The 21,467-nt window shown below is 34.3% G+C and overlaps 1 protein-coding gene across 1 annotated transcript in view; it reads right to left on the reverse strand.

Annotated features, from left to right (window-relative positions):
- The window catches only part of MS3_00002673 (uncharacterized protein), a 252,496-nt gene that overhangs the window by 93,232 nt on the left and 137,797 nt on the right, over positions 1-21,467 (reverse strand). The window contains exons 59-68 of the mRNA XM_051210282.1: positions 15,831-20,752; positions 14,203-14,487; positions 13,460-14,101; positions 12,867-13,208; positions 10,507-10,791; positions 7,693-8,289; positions 7,164-7,517; positions 5,656-5,964; positions 3,976-4,251; positions 781-1,437 (exon numbers count right to left, since the gene is read on the reverse strand). Coding sequence (XP_051070256.1) covers positions 781-1,437; positions 3,976-4,251; positions 5,656-5,964; positions 7,164-7,517; positions 7,693-8,289; positions 10,507-10,791; positions 12,867-13,208; positions 13,460-14,101; positions 14,203-14,209 — 3,469 coding nt within the window. The 5' untranslated portion in view covers positions 14,210-14,487; positions 15,831-20,752. The remainder of the gene's footprint in view (positions 1-780; positions 1,438-3,975; positions 4,252-5,655; positions 5,965-7,163; positions 7,518-7,692; positions 8,290-10,506; positions 10,792-12,866; positions 13,209-13,459; positions 14,102-14,202; positions 14,488-15,830; positions 20,753-21,467) is intronic.

Genomic DNA, 21,467 nt, shown 5'->3' on the forward strand with positions numbered 1-21,467 from the left:
CCTGGAAGAAGTGGACGGCCGTTTAGTCCTAGTATGGAACCCTTCATCAATGCGCATCCACGATCCCATACCAAAGGGACTCAAACACAAAAACTTCGGTCTAGCGCACGAACTCTAAAACTTTAAACTACTTAGTCGGCATCTGATGATGTCAATATCTAACTTCAATCGATCCACGATCTTGCGTAACCCTTCAGCCGGCTCAGCGGTTTAAAGGTTAAACTTTTGCGTGGCAGATCGAAGGTCCTGTATTCGAATTCCGCCTGCGGGATCGTGAATGTGTACCGATGGGGAGTCTCATAATATCACGTAACGGCCATCCAGTATTTCTAGGTTTTCAATGGTGGTCTAACATTGATCGATTCATGATCTCAATCAGAAATCGAATTATTGGAAAGGATTGCTCAGGACAGGGTTGGATGGAGAATGCTGGTGAGCGGCCTATGCTCCTTCACGAGGAGTAACAGGCGTAAGTAAGTAAGTATGATCATATCCTGATAGTGAGTAGTAAAGTATAAGGATTATGAATAATCCTATTTAACAGACATTAAACTGCTTTTCACTAACTTATTAACTCTGGAATGAACACTGAAATGTAAGTTTATCTATCTAATAGGAAGTTGATAAGATTTTGAATCTTTCATTTTCGATAAACTTATATTGTTCGATAGTTAATCGTACACAATTTGAATGAGAATTCTTCGGGTGTTTCATACATAATGGTTTTGTGTCATACAAAATTAAATAAAGATGAATAGATATTTCAATAATTTAACTAACCATAAGGAGATTTCATTATCAAGCCATCGGAAATTTCTTTCCTTGGTCCACTTCCACAATCATTAACTGCAGAAACACCAAACAAATAAGTGGCTCCTTCAGTTAACCCTGTGATACGATGTACAAATGGTTCTTCATCGTTAGATGTTTTTGATTTCAAACTAACATTTGCAATTAACTTCCACTCCTTAGCCTGAGAACGTAAAACACCTCCAGGTTCAGGAGCCAATTGACGTTGTTCGACTTTATATCCTGTCAATGGGCTACCGCCATCATCTTCAGGTGGTTTCCATAAAACAGATACTTCTGTAGGTGACTCAACATGTGCTTCCAATGATGTTACTGGACCAGGGACTCCAAGAACTTTCAATGTTACGGTTGCTTTAGCTTCTCCATATGGATTAGTGATAATAGCTTCATAAATTCCAGCATCAGAAACTTGTACTGCAGTGAGACGAAGTACCACTTGAGACTTTGAATCATTATCTGGAACAGTTCGTTTTGTTGGATCAGGCAGAGTACGACTACCATTCCAATACCAAACAATACTGGTAGCAGGTGGACAAGAAGTAAATGGTATCTCTATATTACGATTATTTCCCTGAGCAAGTATGATTGTATCAGAGAAATCATCTGGTAGACAGAGTTTAGGTGGTACTAAACATGAAAGATAATAAAATAATTTATTTGTATATTGAAATCATGGGATGTATTTATAGACAAACACAGAATAAACGTAAATAATTTTGGTAAACACTTTCTTTAAAAAAGTTACCATGATTGCCAAAAGAATACACAAAGAAAATATCACTCATTAAACAGTTGTTAATTAGCAAAGATGGATAGTGGCTGGCAGTGGAATCCAGGACGCGCGTTTCGTCCTATTTGGGACTCGTCAGCTGGATGTACCTAGATTCCAGAGTTATTAATCATTCCGGGACTCAACCCCAGTATCGTTTGATTTGAACACCATCGCGTTATCCAATTAGTTACTGAATCTTGATTGTAACTGACTTGTAGAATGGAGTGAAGTTCAATTCATTTGTATTTGTTATCTAAATATCTCCACTGATGTTTTGGATTTCAAATGATTAGTCCCTTTTGGCATATGTGCATTTGTGTTCGAGTCCTTGAGTGATCATCAACTCTAGGATGAAGGTACAGTTAGCTGAGGAGTCCAAAATAGGATAAAACATACATCCTGGGTTCCACTGCTAGCCATAATTCAACTCTGATTATAATACATGTGAATATCGAGGCAATTCGTATATATGCCAAAAATGATTGAGCATTTGTAGTCTTAAGCACTAATGGGAAGATTCATGTAACCAAAACAAGTAAATCATCTTCATAGATGTTTTATTTACAATTCAAAAAAATCTATCAGATATCTTATTGATATGAAGAACCAATCAGAAGTAGCGTAATGAGAAGGTCATTCGATGGTAATCAGAAACGACCTAAAGGAAAAGTGCATTTCATCATTTAAGAAATGGGTCAACTTCCTAAGGATTAAAGTGATATATATATATGAATGAGTATTTGTGAATTTCATTCGGTAGCTCAATGCACTTCCTCGCTCACTATAGTGTTCTCGCCAAAGTAGTCGGTTGAGGGTGGTTAACGCGCAGCACATCATGTATCAGTATCAGTTTTTGGACACCGCACATCACAGCACTCATATCGAGTAAATCATGTTTCATGAATTTTATTTTGTTAAGCTTATGTATAATGAATTTGATAATACAATTCTAAGTATATTTAAAGTTTCTAACCAACGTATTATTATTATCATCATTATTTTCAGTAATATATCTACCTTGTAGTAGAAATTCATATCATTTCTATGAATGTAACGTGAGAATTTATCTGTTGTGTTAGTGACAGATAATGTGAATTAAAGAAATCTAATCAATTTTTGGTGAGACTATAATTTGTGGACGGTCCAATCACGTTTAAGATAACAGGTCTCAGATTTTGGCGCGAAATTCACTCATTCATTCAGATAAATAGGGTTTTGGCCTTATAGCTGACGTCAATTCGTGATGCAAACCTTAAATCTAGTTTCTAACCCTAATTATCAACTGTTTCCTCATACAGGTTCATAAACCTTATTTGGTCCTAGTGGTTAGGTGAACACTCTCAAGGTCGGCCTGGCGTCGCTCAAAGCTCGTCCATAAATTATAGTCTCACTCAATTTTTTATTTAGATATATAATTTGTGGATATTTGTTCAAAGGTGAAAATAACTTTTAATACAAAGTGAAATCATTTGAAAGATCACTGAGAACCAGGTTAAATTGAACAAAGATATTATAATTTTATTCTTTATAATGACTACTTTCCAGATAGGTTCTTAAAGGTGTAACAAGAAGCAACTGGCCATTTAATCAGCTACGTCGAAGGTAAGACAATGGTAATAATCATCAATAATATTTTATCGTGTTCGTACTATATTAGAAATTTCATCAATTCAAAAAAAGGAATCAATGAATTTCAACACAATGGCACATTAATGTCTAACTACTTTCAGCCATACATGAAGGTTATGAATTTTAATTGTGTAGTGTTTTATGTGTTCATTTCTGAAAACTCTCAAACCTGAAAGGAACAATCCTCTATTTCTCTTTAATTCTTAATGACGAATTCATGAGTCAATTGAAGCTAGACCACTATGGAAAACCAGGAAGCACTGGACGGCCGTTTCATCCTAGTGGGAAGCCGTGACCAGTGCAGTTTAAACGAGTCTGTTGTGAGATAGTAACTTATTGAAGACAATGGTGATCGGTGACAAAATTTCGTGGATCAGTTTAAGCTAAACATTAACATCGTTGAATGACGGCCGGCTCAGTGGTCTAGAGGTTAAGCGTTCGCGCGCGAGACTGATAGATCCTGGGTTGGAATCTCGCAAGGCGGAATCCTGGATGCGCAATACTGAAGAGTCCCATAATAGGATGAAACAGCCGTCCAGTGCTTCTAGGTTCTCCATGGTATTCTAGTTTCAATTGACTCATGAATTCAACTGTAAAATTACTAAAATCTCCATAAAACCCCTTCTAATTCCTTAATTGACATCAGTTCATGATAGAAACCAATTTTACAAAGGATAAAAATTCTTATTCATCTATTACACTGAATCAAAATCAAGCAACATAATGATATTACCTAATCAAAAAGTAAACACAAAATAACTTACAATCAATTTCAAATGTTGCCTTTGATTCTAATTTATCAATTTTAATAGAATATTCACCAACATCATTTAATGTAATTTTTAATACTTCTAATTTTTGTATTTTACCATCATCAATAAAACGATATTTACGTAAATTTGATGTATCTAAACGTTTATTATTATAGAACCATTGAACTTTTTGTGGTAATTTAGAAAGATGACATTCATATTCGATTGTTTGTGGAATTTCATTCAAATGAATTGATTCTAATTCTTTAGTTATAACTAATGGAGCATCTAAAAATGATTTAAAAACAATAGTAAATAATAGTATTGTGATTTGAACTACTTATATTCACATAAGTAGTATGTAACGATAGTCAAAAATAGAATTTATTTTAGTAGAAGATTGAAAAGGAAAGAACGGAAACGGAAAGCAATTTGGTGTGAAAATATAGGAACAATGAAATCTGAGATGATAGTCTGATATTTGCAAAAGGAACAATCAAGTTTGATACAACTGATTGATTGCAAATTAAGTATTTTCTGTATAATTCTCAGATTTTAGTAAGTTGTTCTGTAATTTATTTAGTTGTCCCCAGTCGTGTTCTTGTTCACTACAGTACTAATAATAGCAACAGTAGTAAAATATATATATAGTCCATTTGATTCTCGTCAAGAACATCTCATTCCATGAATGGCTTACAGTCTTTTCTTGGATTATTACACTTTCATTCGGCTTGACAAATATGCTTCTTATACATTATTAGTCTTCTACTTTCATGTAGTTGGTTGAATTAAGTGTTAGGATCGGTGTGATTTTGATTGGATCAAGTTGGCAGACAATCATAACCCTGACACTATATAATTTACTCTATAAAGTGATATGAATAATCCCTAAATACTATATGAATCATTGCCAGTTATTATACAACATTCTATCAATTGTTAAAACGACCTTGTAATGTCTATGCCTTTTTATCAGTCCATGAACATAAAACTTGGTTCAGCTAAGAATATAGCTCCACAAAAATTAATTAGATCTAAATGTGTACAGGATTTTAGATAGTTTGCTGAGTTTGAAAGTCCATTATAAATTTTTAGTTCAATATATTTTGGTACAGAAATTTATTAATGAGACTGAAGATCAGGTTGCCTATAGAGTATTTATAATAAGTCAAATAGTTAAGCAAACCGATTTATATAGCCTTAAATTTGTTTGAATACACTTTTGTAAATGAAGTTATGGAGTAATGATCTGTTTTAGCACTAAAGAATTAACTTAATCCAACTTCATTGGTGTGAGTATGATTCATATGGGAAGTGAGTGGGGATAAATGAAAACTGGCAATGCTTAATTGAGTTACTTTGCCATCCGTCCAAAGAAATAGACGTTTAAATTACTTTCATGTGTACAATGTTATTTCTACTCAGTGGTTGTACAATGGACTATCACTACATTTACAGAACCCCAAGGGCTATATAAAGTAATCATTTTCAAAGTTACTCATTTGACACACTGTGAGTGGTACTAATTTTTTAGCTTTACATTGAAGATTCAAAGTCGTTATCTAACTGGGTACACTAAAATAGTTTAGCCTTAGTGTAAATCCTTTTGCTCAATTATAGTTAAATACAAATATCAGTAAAGAAACAAAAAAGAAAACAAGTTTGAGCACAAATTTTTACTTTAAAAATTACCTTTCTTTAAACAAATCCTTTCTGATGGTTTTGATGGTTCACCGACACCTTCTTTATTCACTCCACGAACACGAAATTGATAACGTGTTGAACTGTCTAGATTGTTCACGTTCAAGTTACAATCATCTGGCTTGGTTGTCTTTCCAACTTCTTTCCAGTCATTACCATCATCTTCACAAGCTTCAATTATATAATAATCAGCTGGTCCAAAGTCTTCGTTTACAGTACCAGGTGTCCAACTTAAATTGACACTTGTTTCATTTAAAGGTCCGACGGTTATAGGACCAGGTTTTCCAGGAACTTTAGGAGCTAAATTAGTAAAAAACAATTAAAACACAGGACAGGTTGCAACAAAACGTGAAGCGATGTAAATTTTGCTTTCATTCACTGATTCGCTATGCCGATCAGATATAAGCCAAATGATAAGTGAGAGATGCTGATAGGTGCATACTGTTAGTCAAGATTGGCTTCCTTTTCTAAAGAAAGAAACATGTTGCCTTAATTTACCAGCAAAAAAAGATATAAATTTATGAGTGAGTTGAACAAACATTCTTGACTCAGTTTAGCTAATTTAAAGCTTTCTGCTTACTGTTGGTTTCCTCACGCAAGTAGCTGGCTGGGCTCGCATACATGCATACATGTATATCAGTAGCAGACTCAGACGACAGAGCAAAATAACATTTACGCGTTTAATTCGTTTTGAGAAATAAATCCTAATGAGAAGCCGTGATCACTGGAGTAAAAGATTGTAGGGTGTGAGGAAGGTACCAACCAAAGAAAATGGAAAATGGTCACACAATATAGCGAATTAATCGAAATTAGACAATAATACCGTTTCGTGACGGTTCAGTAATCTAGAGGTTTTGCGTGTGAGATCAAAGTTCCAGGGTTTGACTTTCAATTGGGAGGTCATAGATGCGCACTCCTGATGGGTCTCGTGCTAGGAAGGAGTGATCATCCAGTGCTCCCAGGTTTTCAATGGTCGTCCACCTTAGATCAGTTCGTGATTTTACTGAAATTCAACCATTACCACAACCCTTCGTTGACATTATAATTAAATTGGCCTATCTTTAAAATAAATAAAACCACTCATAAAGTGTATACTATTTAGTCGGAACTTATATGAAGCAAAGATAAATTCATATTAGTGTTACTGTCATGCCGCCCAAGTTCTGACAGTCTTATTCATCAAAAATTCTTAAATATCTCGTGAAAATGATTCATTGAAGTTACTTGCTTATTTGAATCGTAACATTTTCAAAGGTGACTACATTTAATAAATGAATAAAGTCACGTAATGCGGCATTTTTAGAAGATATGACCAAATTGCCATGTTAGGTATTCTTTATCATTTACTCCAGAGAAATCAGTAACAAGTAATATATATTTTGCGTCACTGTTGTACACGTACTTTGATAAGTACCCTAACAACCTTTAAAATACTTCAGACTGTCTATAGAAATTTTGATCAGAAACCAAATAAATCAAAATTTTGTTAAATAACTTACGTTTTATTAAGGGTAAACAAGATTCTGATGGTGGACTAAATGGCCCTTTACCAGCTTTATTAACAGCACATACACGGAATGTATATTGTTTATCAGGAGACAAACCAGTTACTGAAGCTTTCGGTTGAACATTGGGTTCAAATATGATTCCTGAAGTTAGTGAATTCCACTGTGCTCGAGAACCATAGGTCGATGTCCGGCGCCGGCCTTTTACAACTGGACGTTCATCCATGCTTTCAATGAAATACTCTGTGATCGGAGAACCACCGTCTGATGAAGGAGGTGTCCATTCCAGTGAAACATGACCACTTTCTAATATAGTAACCTGAGGTATTCCTGGAGCTTCAGGTGGGTCTATATTAAAAAAGGGAACAATGACATTAAATATGGGATATATGTAACACGTACACCTGAATTTTCACCACAAGTTTATTCACTATATCTTGTAATTTCGTATGACAAAACAAATAAACTACTCCATTCACAAATAATGCTTATAACAATCATAAACCTAAGAAAATTAACTTACCAAAAGAATACTTCATTAAGAATGCCTGACTTTCAGCAAAGGCGGAATCACCAACTTCATTTCGTGCACAAACTGAGAATATATATTGAGATCCCAGTTTAAGACCATCTATAAATGTTTTCAATTCCTTTGTTACACAAACATTAATTGGTTGACTTGAATATTTGGTTGCATCTCGATAATTAACAACATATTCTAAAGATTCATTTTCATTTACATTAACTGGTAGATCCCAATTAAACATGACTGATTTTTCTGTAGCATCAGTTATTGTAAGATTTCTTGGTGGAGATGGTTTATCAATAACAATGACATGAATTGTTATGGAAATTTCACCAAGATCATTTGATATTTTAACTTTATATGCTCCACTATCTTCACGTTTCACTCGACTTAGAGGTAATGTAGTTAAACCAGCAACTATATCCGGTTTAAATCTAGGGGTTTGTTCTTGAGTCAAGTCAGTACTTGGTGCCCATGTCCATTTAATTTTAGGTTTTGGTGAAGATATAAATGGGATTTCTAGAATTTTTGTAGTACCAGCCTTTAAAGTAATATGATCTTCAAATTGATCAGATATTCGAATTGTTGGTGGAGCTGTAAACATTTTTTAAAAAAAGAAAACAAGATACATTATAAACAACTATCTGACAATCTTCACCTATAGTTTGAACAATGATAATGAGTGAAAAAAGAACAACTTTAAAATACTTTTAAAAGATCCAGTAATAAATCAGACTATACTATAAGTTTGCTGACAATAGCGGCTTAATCTAAGTCAACAATTTTAAGGTTCTGTAATGAAATATAAGCGTAAAAGCAATGCAAACACAGCACACTAAGGTCTTAAATTTACTATACATATGTATCATATTTTGGCTTTCATCACTCGAATTCATATGAAAACACATATTAGTTTGATAAATGCAGTTTGTTTCAGGTTACATTCGTGAAGATTTTAGAGAACACAAAGTCTGTTATTCCTTGAAACGTCAATGATAACAACTTGAAAAATAGTTCTTAAACTTCTAACTATTCCAATACTCATCCCGTTATAGTCGAATCGCTGATGCTTGGTTGATGCTTATATATGCACACTATTAAAATGAAATTCAAAAGTTCATCAAACCAATTGATCTTAACATAAACGAATAACATGTTAGAACATTAGCAAAGCCAGATGTTTTAAGCATATTGATTGACTATCTGTGTGGATGTATATACTGTTGTCAACCAAACCTATGGTTTCCTTGTCAATTATATTCATAAATTAATCTTAACTGTTATTTATCTTCAAATAAGTCTACAGTTGATTAGTGGGAAAAGATAAATAGGCTCACTTTATACTTTGTAATGTAAATCTTATCTTTATCTTATAACTTTAATTTTGCTATAGATTGATTGAATTTATGTTGAATAAACCATTGTCTTACATGTATTTTGTTCTCAATTATTGGTTTTGAACATGTATCTGTGTATAAGTGACCCAGTCTGTTTATAGTGTATCAAATCAAAGTATAGGTCCTGGAATCGAATCTCGTGAGGCGGGATCGTGGATGCGCACTGTTGAGGAGTCCCACAATAGAATGAAACAGCCATCTAGTAATTCCAGGTTTTAAATGGTGGTCTAGCTTCAATTGGCTCTTAATCTTAACTATTGAAATTACTATAATATTCACAGAAACCCCTTCTGATACAAATTATTGTCATGATATCGTGTCATAACGGGAAAAATGTCGCAATTTTCTACTTAATAAACTGCTAGTTTACTTTGATAGTAAATGAAAATATGATTTATCAACAAGTACCGTTATCAGTACAAAAATGTTTTGTAGTAATAATTTCTAAATTTCTTCTAATGGTATCAGTAAAATCAGAAGGTGTTTTGTGGATATTATAATAATTTTAATAGTTGAGATCATTAGTTAATTGAAGATAGACCAACATAGAAAACCTGGAAGCACTGGACGGCCGTTTAGTCCTATTATGGGACTCCTCAGAAGTGCACGGATTGGTTGAAGTTAGACATTAGCACCGTCAGATACCATCTCAGTGATCCAGAGGTTAAGCGCTCGCGCGCGAGATGGACAGGTCCTGAGTTGGAATCTGGCGAGGAAGGATCGTGAATGTGCACTGCTGGAGAGTACCACAACAGGACGAAACGGCCTTCCAATGCTTCCAGGATTCCCATGGCGATCTAGCTTCAGCTGACTCATGATCTCAAGTATCAGTAAAAGTAAAACTAAAATATGTTAATATTCGACTTGTTGAACTATCCATTTTACTGTGAATTATCGTTACATAAATACTACGGTTGTTTTCCAAAATATAACGTTTTATTCTCTTACAAAGGTACTCATTCAATTAATCAGATATAAGCACTATACATCATAGACTTGGAATTCAGTCAGGTTGGTGCTTTCTTTGTATTATTTCTATTCTAAACAATTATAACAAATTATCAAATGACAAATGAAAATTATCAGAATAGGGGTTTGTTGAGATTTCTAGTAACATTTTTAATAGTTGAATTCATGAATCAATTTCAGTTAGACTATCATTGAAAATTTGGAAGCATTGGAGCAGCACTATTGAAGAGTTTCATACTATGACGAAACAGCCATCAATCAGTGTTTCTAGAACTTTAGTGGTAGTCTAGATTAAATCAACTCATGAATTCAACTATTAGAATGAAAATGAATCAGTTTATTTTCATGTCACAAACTCGTCCACTGAAACTAATTAGCTGATTAATCGTATTGACCATGATTATTACATCATAAGTGATTAAGTCATTATTAGTATCATATTTACCTTTAATTTCTAATTTACATTTTGATGAAATATTCTCTACTTGTATTGCATAATCACCAATATCTGTATCAATTAAATGTGTAAAATGAATTGATTGAATTGTGCCTTGATCAATAAATTTCATATGAGTATCATCTGGTCTTATAATTAATGGTTTATTATCTTTTGTCCAAGCTATCATTGTTCTTGGTTTACGTGATAACTCACATTCTAATTTATATTCAATTGGTTCAATGTTAGTTATAATTAAATCTTCTAATTGACGTATAAATTCAAGTACTATACCTGTTAATAAATGAAATAATAATAATGATAATAATAGAAAATATATATGAATAGATTCTCTTGGTATTGTTTACTTGAATCTCTACATTGATGTTTAGGATTGCGATTGATTAGTCTCTTATTGGTATATGTGCATACTGCGCGGATTGCCTCCATATTGCCTTAATTCACAAGAATTATAAGCAAAGATGGATAGTGGCTAGCAGTGGAATCCATTGCACAAGCAAGCGTCTATCAGGACTCAATAGCTAAGTGGATAACGTGATGGCATTTAAAGCGAACGGTACTGGGTTCTAGTCCTTGAGTGAACATCAACTCTGAGATGCAGGCACATCCATCTGACGAGCCCCAAATAGGACGAAACGCGCGTCCTGGATTCCACTGCTATCCACTATCCGAATTTGCTCATATTTAACATAGTTTAATCTAACCACTTACGACATTATAAATATTGCTCAAAATCTAAATCTATATTTTCTTGTATATATGACTTCATTTACCTGATTTTGGATATTTCACAAATGGCAAAATAACCAAACAGCTTATGTAAAAAACTGTTCATTATCGTAATAAGCAGCACATTGTGTTTTGGAAAAACATTAGTTAGAGCTTTAGAACCACCTTAAGTATTATTTTGTTTAGTTATCGTGACCAACAAATAAGATCAAAAACACGAAGTTCAGAGAAGGGATCTCTTTTCAATGAATTTACGATCGAGCTGTACAATCGTATGTATATCTATATCTTTAGCGACTTACTTGAACATCTGGGCTACCTGTTCATGCCATCTAGATATTTCAGCAAGTTATTTGTTTTTTCCTTTGTTTTGATACATTATGTCTATCAATCGCATAAACCTATTCAGGTGCGTTTCTGAAAAGTGTACAACCTTTCACTGTACAAGTTACAAAAAAACTACGATCAGAGTCATCGTAGTTGCTGGCAATATGCATTGAAAAGAATATACGTTATTTAGATGCGATTTACTGGACTGCTAACTACTAACTGGCGACCACTCAATGTTAGGACTGATCAAGAAATAAGAAACGGAAACTTGTTGAAATACTTCTATATTATACCAAAAATATGATATTTTTGAAGTATTAGTTCCGTGAGGACATACGAACAAGGAATACACACAATGACGTAACTGAAGTATTACAATGCTTTATTACGGAATATTAATAGTAACAATAAAGGATTGTGTGCATAAAAATAGAAAGTCGTTTAAAATTAATGAATTGGCAACCCATTACAATGTAAATGAAGTTAAATGATTAAAATGTTCTCGTTACAACAATCATCTTTTAAGATATTTTCGCTATATGTATACATATTATACTGACTAATCAATGAGATTTCAGGGTCAGGATGTATATTTAAAGTAGCAATGTTGATTTTTGCCTGATTTTACTGATGGAGTAATAATTCAACGCTTACAAGATACCCAAATTGTTCAGAATTAATACTATATGCGACTGTGAAAACCAAGTTAAAACTAGATAACGTACAAAATGAAGGGATAAAGTATTATTAAGCTTCAGTGTAATCTAGCTGAAAGTCTATATGAATGTGTACTTTCTTTGTTCTATAGAAACTGATATTACGATAGATCATAATACTGATGTGATTCGTTAAATTCTTAGAACATGTTGATGGAGTTTTGCTCTCTGAGAACAAAATCATCCACCTGAGCTACAAATCTTCACCATCTTTTAGAACATCAGTTACCAGTGATGGTGATTTAACGGACGTAATCCATATATCATCAGTGCAATCACATCAAAATTAATGGGCTTTATGTTTTGAAATACCTATCACTGGGAGGTATTAGGATGATAAATAGAGAGGAAAAAATAAAGGTGAAATGAGCTTTTTATAATAGATATTTCGTTTATATGAATTATTTTCTGGTTTAATTAAAATTAACTTAGGTATCTCAATGTCACTTTATGCTTAAATGACAAAAGTAAGCCGCATACTTCATTTATTCATTCTGAAAGTTGTATAGTGCATAGTAATAGGCAAAGATATATGAACTAGTAATAATAATCATAAAATGAACAGAAACCGACCTAGTTGGATTGAATTCGATGGTTTTGACGGTTCACTTGTACCAGCTTTATTTACAGCTATAACTCTGAAGTCATATGATTTACCAGCGCTCAAATTTTCTTTAATTGGAGGAAAATCTAGTTTCATACCAGTAACTTCTTTACCACAGACTAATTTATTCCAAACACGTCCTTCATCTACTCTATACTCTACAGTGTAATAAAGTGGAGATGATCCAGTAGATGTTGTTGTTGTTGTTGCTGTTTCAGGTTCGGACCAATTCACTGTTATCATTTGATCTTCTGGTTCAGCATATGACGGAGATACAGATGCAGTAACATTCAATGGAGGAGTTGGAGGTCCTAAAGAAAGTTATAAAATTAAAATTAATCTATAAAATCCTGTTTAATCCAATACAAAACTATCCTCTTTCAGTTACTATAAATGACATAAAAAATAGAAATTGAATGGTAAATAAAATAACGTATTGATGACATAAACAGATATCTATAAAACATCTATCATTATTAGGCTAATTGTATTTACTGAAAAGTAAATTACCCGTAAAATTAGTTCAAATCTTGCAAATCACGGTAAACAAATACTAACTCACCGTAATCTAATTTAGTTGAAACTGGTTTCGTTTCTGCAAACTCTGATTGACCGACATCATTCTTCGCTGCAACACTAAACACATACGACTTGTTGATCTGAAGATCGTCAATCCTAACACTCAATTCACTCGTTTTTCTCACTCCACGACCAGCACGTTGACTAGACTCACGCATCTCAACCACATACTCCAACAATCCACCAGCACCACTCACACTCACATCCGTCGTCGTCGTTGTGGACAAACCAACGAATTCGGGCTCCTTCCAACTCAACAACACACTCTCACCACTGTTCTCACTCACCTCCAGATCACGAGGTACGGATGGCTTGTCAATCACAATCATCTGAATCGTCACAGACACTTCACCCAACTCGTTACTGATCACCACTGTGTAGTCACCGGCATCCTCACGCTTCACCTTACTCACAGGCAATGAAGTCAATCCCGACACCACGTCAGCCTTGAATCGTGGACTTTGTACCGGTCCCAATTCACCATCTGGTCGACTTCGCTGTCTCCATGTCCATTCGACTTTTGGTTTAGGACTGGCAGTGAATGGTATTTCGAACACCATAGCACCTCCAGCCTTGATGATCACTCGATCGGAGAACGAATCGGATAATCTCAATGTTGGTGGAACTGAAATAAAAGGAAAAGCATATTGATGTGTATTCACAAAAGAACAGATTTTTGAAGAATATTGCTTGAGTGATATATATATACTGATGTAATAAACTTACCTTTCATTGAAAGTTTCGCCTCACTTGATAACTTTTCTACTTTTATCGTATAGACGCCCAAATCATCATCAGTTAAGGAGCGGAACTTAATAGAGTGAATTTTTTTATCACTTGATTCTTCAACTGATACATGGTTTGGTAAACGGCTTAGAGATTTACCATCTTTTAACCATTGTACCTTATCACGTGGTGAACGAGATAATTCACATTCCAATACAACTGGTTTTTCATCAACCTCATTTACAGTAACATGAATCAACGGCCGAACAAATTCTAGTGGAATACCTTTAAAAACAAAGAACAAATTCCTTCAGTGATTTACATAGTTTTATTAATGGTGATAAAGCAATAATAATAATAATAATAATAATAATAATAACAGTAAGACATCCTGATATTCCCAATAATGTGTTGATTAGAATATCACAGTGCGAAGATTCCGTGACCTGGTATTATCTTTTCACATCGGTGCTCATAAGTTGATGGTTACGGAAAAATGATCAAATGAAATTTTTCACACAGTCATCCATACAGTTATAGCTGGGACTCATCATTAGCTAGAACTGTGATTATATTGTATAGAGAACAAACATTTTCGTATGTCTCAAGATTTGGTCTAGTAAAAAAATAAAGGATATACGACAACTTAATAAATTTAGATATGCGAAAAAAAGGAACTTGACCGACAATGTTAAACCACCAGTGTAAACCTGGAAGCCCTGAAAGGCAGTTTCGTTCTGGTATACATTTCAACTTTGTAGAGTGAGGCAGTTACCCAACCAAGTAAATGCAAAATGGTTGCAGGACATCGTGGATTGGTTGAAGTTAGACTTTAAGACAGTTGGATGCCTGTCCAGTGGTCTGGAAGTGAAACTTTCACGTGCAAGGCCTAAAGTCATGGGTTCGAATCCCGCGTCAGAGATCGTGGATACAAACTACTGAGGAGTTACATGCTAGGAAGAAAAGGTCGTCTAGCGCTTCCACATATTTAATGGTGATCTAACACTAATCGATTCATGAATTCAATGACATAAGACAATCTCAACAACACGAATTTAAAATTTAATTTTGACCGATAATTGAAATGTTTTAAAAAAACGCACATTATTTTAGTTTGATTCTGTGAAAATTAACGATATTCATGTACAATTGAAAATTAGAAACATCAATGCCACCTGAAACCACTCATTATCTCGTTCGTCATAAAGACCACTGATATATAATTGCCAGATGATCTACCATTTATCTTTGGTTGGTAATCAGTCAGTTGGAAAAACGAAGTAACCTGGGACGTTCAGTAGTTAGTTCCCACAATCACATTCTTCAACTGGACGCACAGCTGCATGAACTGCTGCTTCAGTCTATGCAACATCAATCATCTATTACTACTGACCGATCATTCTTACAGGTCAATCTAATAGGTGACATGCAATGATCACACTAGTACAAGTTTCTCGTAAGGACTTAGTCCATCCTACTCTCCAACTCAATTCCACCTGATTTGGATACATTCATCGTGGCCAATAGACAGATTAAATCGAAATCACTTGGAATTCGCTGCATATAGATAGACGCACAGACACCTGCACACACATGCATACAACTCTGAAACAAGTGTTATCACTTACCTAGTTGAACAGCGTTCGATGGTGAAGAAGGTTTACTCTTGCCAGCTTTATTCTCTGATGTTACACGGAACTCATAACTCACAAACTCTTGCAATTTATCAGTAGGAAGTGTGAAGTGTGGTTCAGTGATTGTGAAGTCGGCACTCACGTCCTGCCATCGAGTTGAATCTTCAGGCTTCAATTCGATGTAGAAGTTTGTGACCGGTCCACTGGCAGACACTTGGTCGGTTGGTTGTTCCCACGTCAATTCTATCGTTTGATCTTTGATAGACGCCTTCGGTGGATTGACGACTGCCTTCACATTGACTGGACTCAGTGGTGGACCTAGATAGAGAGAGAGACATCAGTTATCTTTAATTATCTGTATTAAAAGTTTGCAACATATATTCTATTTCATTTAATTGTTTTAATGAACGAATGTTTGTAACTTACCATTTCAACAACAAAACATATTGTTATAACAAGTGGTCATACTTAGATTTATTTCAATAATTATATCAATTTCTTCTGTATTCGTCAACGGATAACTACTGGACAAATCTTGTTACTTTTTCCCTTAGAACTACAGACAATCAAGAATTCGGTTTTTTTTTAACAACAGAGTCGATAAACAGACTGTAATCACACTCAAGTCAATTATTTTGTGGTATCCACAAATGAGTACTTTAATTTATTTTATTATTTAATTCTTTTCTATTGATTTATTTTTGTTATGATCAACTTCTAAAGGCTAATAAGTTTAATACAGGTTGTAATCATAAGTCGATAAAGGTTTCCTATTGAATAATTATATGTGTAATGATTACAATTTATATCATGTTATGATCTAGTCTTGACAAGAATACTGCGACTTTTGTTCGGTTACATGCTGCCAGTGAACTGCATTACGTACAGTCTATTTAACCTCCTAAGTTTGTTCAAAGCACAGTTGATAACCGTTTTAATTTACTGTGAGAATTTGAAGTTAATTGTGATTATAATTATTAAAAGACGTTGTGATGTATACTCCTCATGTCTGTCGACATCAGTAGTATGTAACATTAATCAGAATTGCAAAACCTGGCAGTGCAAGGCTAAGAAGATCGAGGTGAAGAGAATAGAAGGGAAAATAAAAAGGAATTGGAAACTGGAACAATCATACAGAATGTGAAGAACAAACGATGAAAATTTTGTAATTGAGGATTCACTACATGGATCTCATTTCTATCAAGTGATTCAATAATTTTGTATTTGAACGCAAACAGTTGTCCCCACCTATGTTCTCGTTTACAACAACGTAAATTTATCTACTATGCTATATTTTACAATAAATTAAATAACTAAAATCTTCAACACAAATGCATATTGTTACCTAAAAATATAATTAGATTCAATCTACTATCTTATCTCACTATTTAATTTCTCTATTTAATTTGAGGTCCTGGGTTCGAGTCTCGCTAGGCGGGATCGTGGGTGAGCACTGCTGAGAAGTCCCACAATAGGACGAAATGGCCGTCAAGTGCTTTCAGGTTTTCCATGGTGGTCTAGCTTCAATGGATTCGTGATCTCAACCATTGAAACTCGAAATTAGTTTTTGGTCATTCATACACTGAATCGTAGAAAGTTAGAGAATGATTTTTTGGTAACAGTAGGCGAAGTAAAGAAGTAGATTAGTACTTTACATTTGATACACTCAGATGAATGATTATTTGAAAATGATACATTTCGGGGATTGTAATTAAAAGTTCGATTACAAAGTTTTTGAAAATGGTAATCTTTTAAAAACTACATTAGCACATATAAACACACTTATTTCAGTTAAAAAATTGAAATCATATTCATTAAAAGGATTGAAAATGATAAGACTGTTAGTCAGTCATTACTCAGTGCTGTCTGTCGTATTGACAAAATATTCAGAAAAGGTAGCTTAAATTTTATAAAAAAAATACTATTTTCAGCTCAGGCCGATTGTCACCAACTGTAAATAACATTTTATTTATTTTTCAGTACAAAATAACATTTGGCAAAGATGGATAGTGGATAACAGTGAAATCCAGGACACGCGTTTCATCTTATTTGGGACTCGTCAGCTGGATTTACCTGCATCTGAGTTGATGTTCACTCAAGGATTCGAACCCAGTACCGTTGGCTTCAAACACTATCGCGTTATCCACTTAGCTACTGAGTCCTGATAGACACTCGCTTGTGCAATGGGGTGATACAAATAAAAATAACGCCAGGTGAAAATTAATGCATACTTCAATAGATTGGGTTAACATTAATTCCAGAGGGGGTTTTTGTGCATATTATAGTAATTTCAATAGTTGAAATCATAAGTTAATTGAAGCTAGACCACCATTGAAAATCTGGAAGCACTGAATGGCGATTTCTTCCTATTAATTACACAACGGCTGTGTTTCCCCACCACCCAGTGATGATAATTTTTAGGGTGTGATTAAAAAATTTATGAATTGGTGATTGATGAACTTGTTTTTGAATGTGTGTGCTCAAGTGATAATGAACAAATATTATGTCAGCTGTAATATTTTTTTAATTGGCTGTAAATTGTAAATCTTTGTAATCTGATTAGCTCAAATCGAAATAGCATCAAGTGATTTGATTAGATGTGAAAATTTGCATTTTTACATTTGAATTTTATTTAGAATACATAGACGTCAACACCATTGGATGCCGACTTAGTGGTCCAGTAGGTTAAGCGTTCGCGCGTGAGACTGAAGGCCTGGGTTAGAGTCCTGTGAGCGGGATCGTGGATCCACACTGCTGAGGAGTCCTATACTAGGACGAAACAGCTGTCCAGTGCTTCCAGGTTTCCCATGGTTGTCTAGCTTCAAATGACTCATGATTTCAACCAGTGAACTTTCTAAAGTCTCCACAGAACCCATTCCGATAATTAAAAAATTATTCAAGGTGACAAAATGTTTGTTCATTATCACTTGAGCAAACACTTGCAAAACAAGTACACCAATCCCTAAATTTTTTTTATCACACCGTACAATTTCTAATCAATGGGTGGTAGGGAATCACAGTGGCCGTGCAATTAATGCCAAGCGAACGCTAGATCCGGTTCCTAAGCTCTTCTAGTAACCCCCAGGCTAGATCTACACATCGACTTGAACACGAAAGAAAAGGTGCAAGTATAGAAGAAAACGCTTTACTCCAAAGGTTCGTTTATATACAGTAAATCTAGGGTTTTTTTTATAGTATTTTAGATGTCCTTGGGCTTCCGGAAAATTCTAGAATGCTACTAAACATAGTAGCAGCATAACTAATCACGCAATCAGAAGCTCGACACGTGACTTTTCACTTTCTAGATGTCTAACAAAACTTCTAGTGAACACTGATTGGATAAGATGCTTCTAAGTGTTTTCAGAGCCTTTCCTGGCTCTTTTTTGAAAAGTTTTCTGGATCCTCCAACACCTTTCCTTTCATTACCATTTGTACCAGCTTCCAAGACATTTCTTCCCATACCTAATGATACATTCATCTTCCTTATTTTGCCTGATCATATTAATAATTAATATTATTGTCATTATTATTAGCAATAGTAATATTGTTATTACCATACCATACGGATCTTAGTCAGACCACCATTCCAGTTTTTCATTCCCGTTATAAATTACCTTATCTTCACATTTATGACTTCACATTATTTTGTTAGTAATTTGTATCACATAAGACTCAATGGACGTGAAGTTTCTCATCTTTCATTCATAATAAAGATTAATTCAATTTTAAGACTTTTTCTGTTATAATATAAGTAATAATTTTAGATTTATAACCACAGAACCTGATGAAGAAGTTATTGAAAACAATCGTTCACTTTGATACTCTTTGTTCCTTACGAAATCTGTGTCTATGGATGTACGATAAGGAAGCTTCATCAAATCAAAACTAAATTATTTTCTAAACATTCATCACACAAGACATTCAGTCTTATCTATTCAAATCCAAGAATCAAAGTCGAGACATCTACTTGAAAGTACACAATATAGATGTCTAAATAGAAAGTAAGCGACGTATGTGTGCATAAAAAAACATCATATTAATCGAGAAAATTACGAGAACAAAACCACTGGTCTAAGAGTTAGGTTGTTCGTCAGAGTGATAAAAATAATTAGACTGGATTATTATTGGACAAGCGACTAAATGAAATAGCAACCAGATGAAATGCGAATTTAAGGTAAAAATATTATGAATACAGTAAAACCATAATTACTGGATTGGAAAGATGTTACTGAGAGTCAAATTCAAACTGACATGGTATCCATATACTAACTCACCGTAATCTAATTTAGTTGAAACTGGTTTCGTTTCTGCAAACTCTGATTGACCAACATCATTCTTCGCTGCAACACTAAACACATACGACTTGTTGATCTGAAGATCGTCAATCCTAACACTCAATTCACTCGTTTTTCTCACTCCACGACCAGCACGTTGACTAGACTCACGCATCTCAACCACATACTCCAACAATCCACCAGCACCACTCACACTCACATCCGTCGTCGTCGTTGTGGACAAACCAACGAATTCGGGCTCCTTCCAACTCAACAACACACTTTCACCACTGTTCTCACTCACCTCCAGATCACGAGGTACGGATGGCTTGTCAATCACAATCATCTGAATCGTCACAGACACTTCACCCAACTCGTTACTGATCACCACTGTGTAGTCACCGGCATCCTCACGCTTCACCTTACTCACAGGCAATGAAGTCAATCCCGACACCACGTCAGCCTTGAATCGTGGACTTTGTACCGGTCCCAATTCACCATCTGGTCGACTTCGCTGTCTCCATGTCCATTCGACTTTTGGTTTAGGACTGGCAGTGAATGGTATTTCGAACACCATAGCACCTCCAGCCTTGATGATCACTCGATCGGAGAACGAATCGGATAATCTCAATTTTGGTGGAACTGTAAATTTACAAAAATATGTGTTTATTAAGAAAAAGATTATGTCTATGAAAATACAGGTTCTTTATTCAACCGTTTTTGTGTCTTCATCACGTATAATATTCACTTACATATATTTACAAAACTGTTTATTTTAATTCCGTCCTTATCTTGAGAATTAAATATCATGAAATAAACTGTCCAGAGAAAATAGTTGAGGCTGGTTCATCAGTTTGATTTAACATTATCTTTATGATTAATAGTGTTTATGAGAAGAGAGCCTTCAATATTGGTATTGTATTTGTATAGAGTCATTAGCCGTCCATATCTAAAACTTTGGTGGAACAGGTTTCATTTCCGTACCAATACACACTGACACAATTGATAGCATTTCGAATGAAATATTCTTGCACTGGATAATTTGTGAGTAATGGGATTTTTACCATCTGACCTACCTTTTAGTCAGTTTATTGTAAGCGTGGATCATTTTGTAATGAATGGAAATAGTATGATAAATGTGCTTAGTCATCTTAAAACTACACAATATTGTCAGTCAAGAATGTAATTTGCCGAAAAAAACATTTGGAAGATATGATAAACCGAAATTTGAACTAAAATACAGTTTATATATATTAAGTCAAGGAAATATATACAGTCTATAGAATACCACGTAAAAAAAGTTAAAATGGTCAGCCGAGAATACATGATGGATATACATCAATTTGTTGCATGACGG

The sequence above is a fragment of the Schistosoma haematobium genome, chromosome ZW (genome assembly GCF_000699445.3).
Source record: "Schistosoma haematobium chromosome ZW, whole genome shotgun sequence".
Taxonomy (NCBI): domain Eukaryota; kingdom Metazoa; phylum Platyhelminthes; class Trematoda; order Strigeidida; family Schistosomatidae; genus Schistosoma; species Schistosoma haematobium.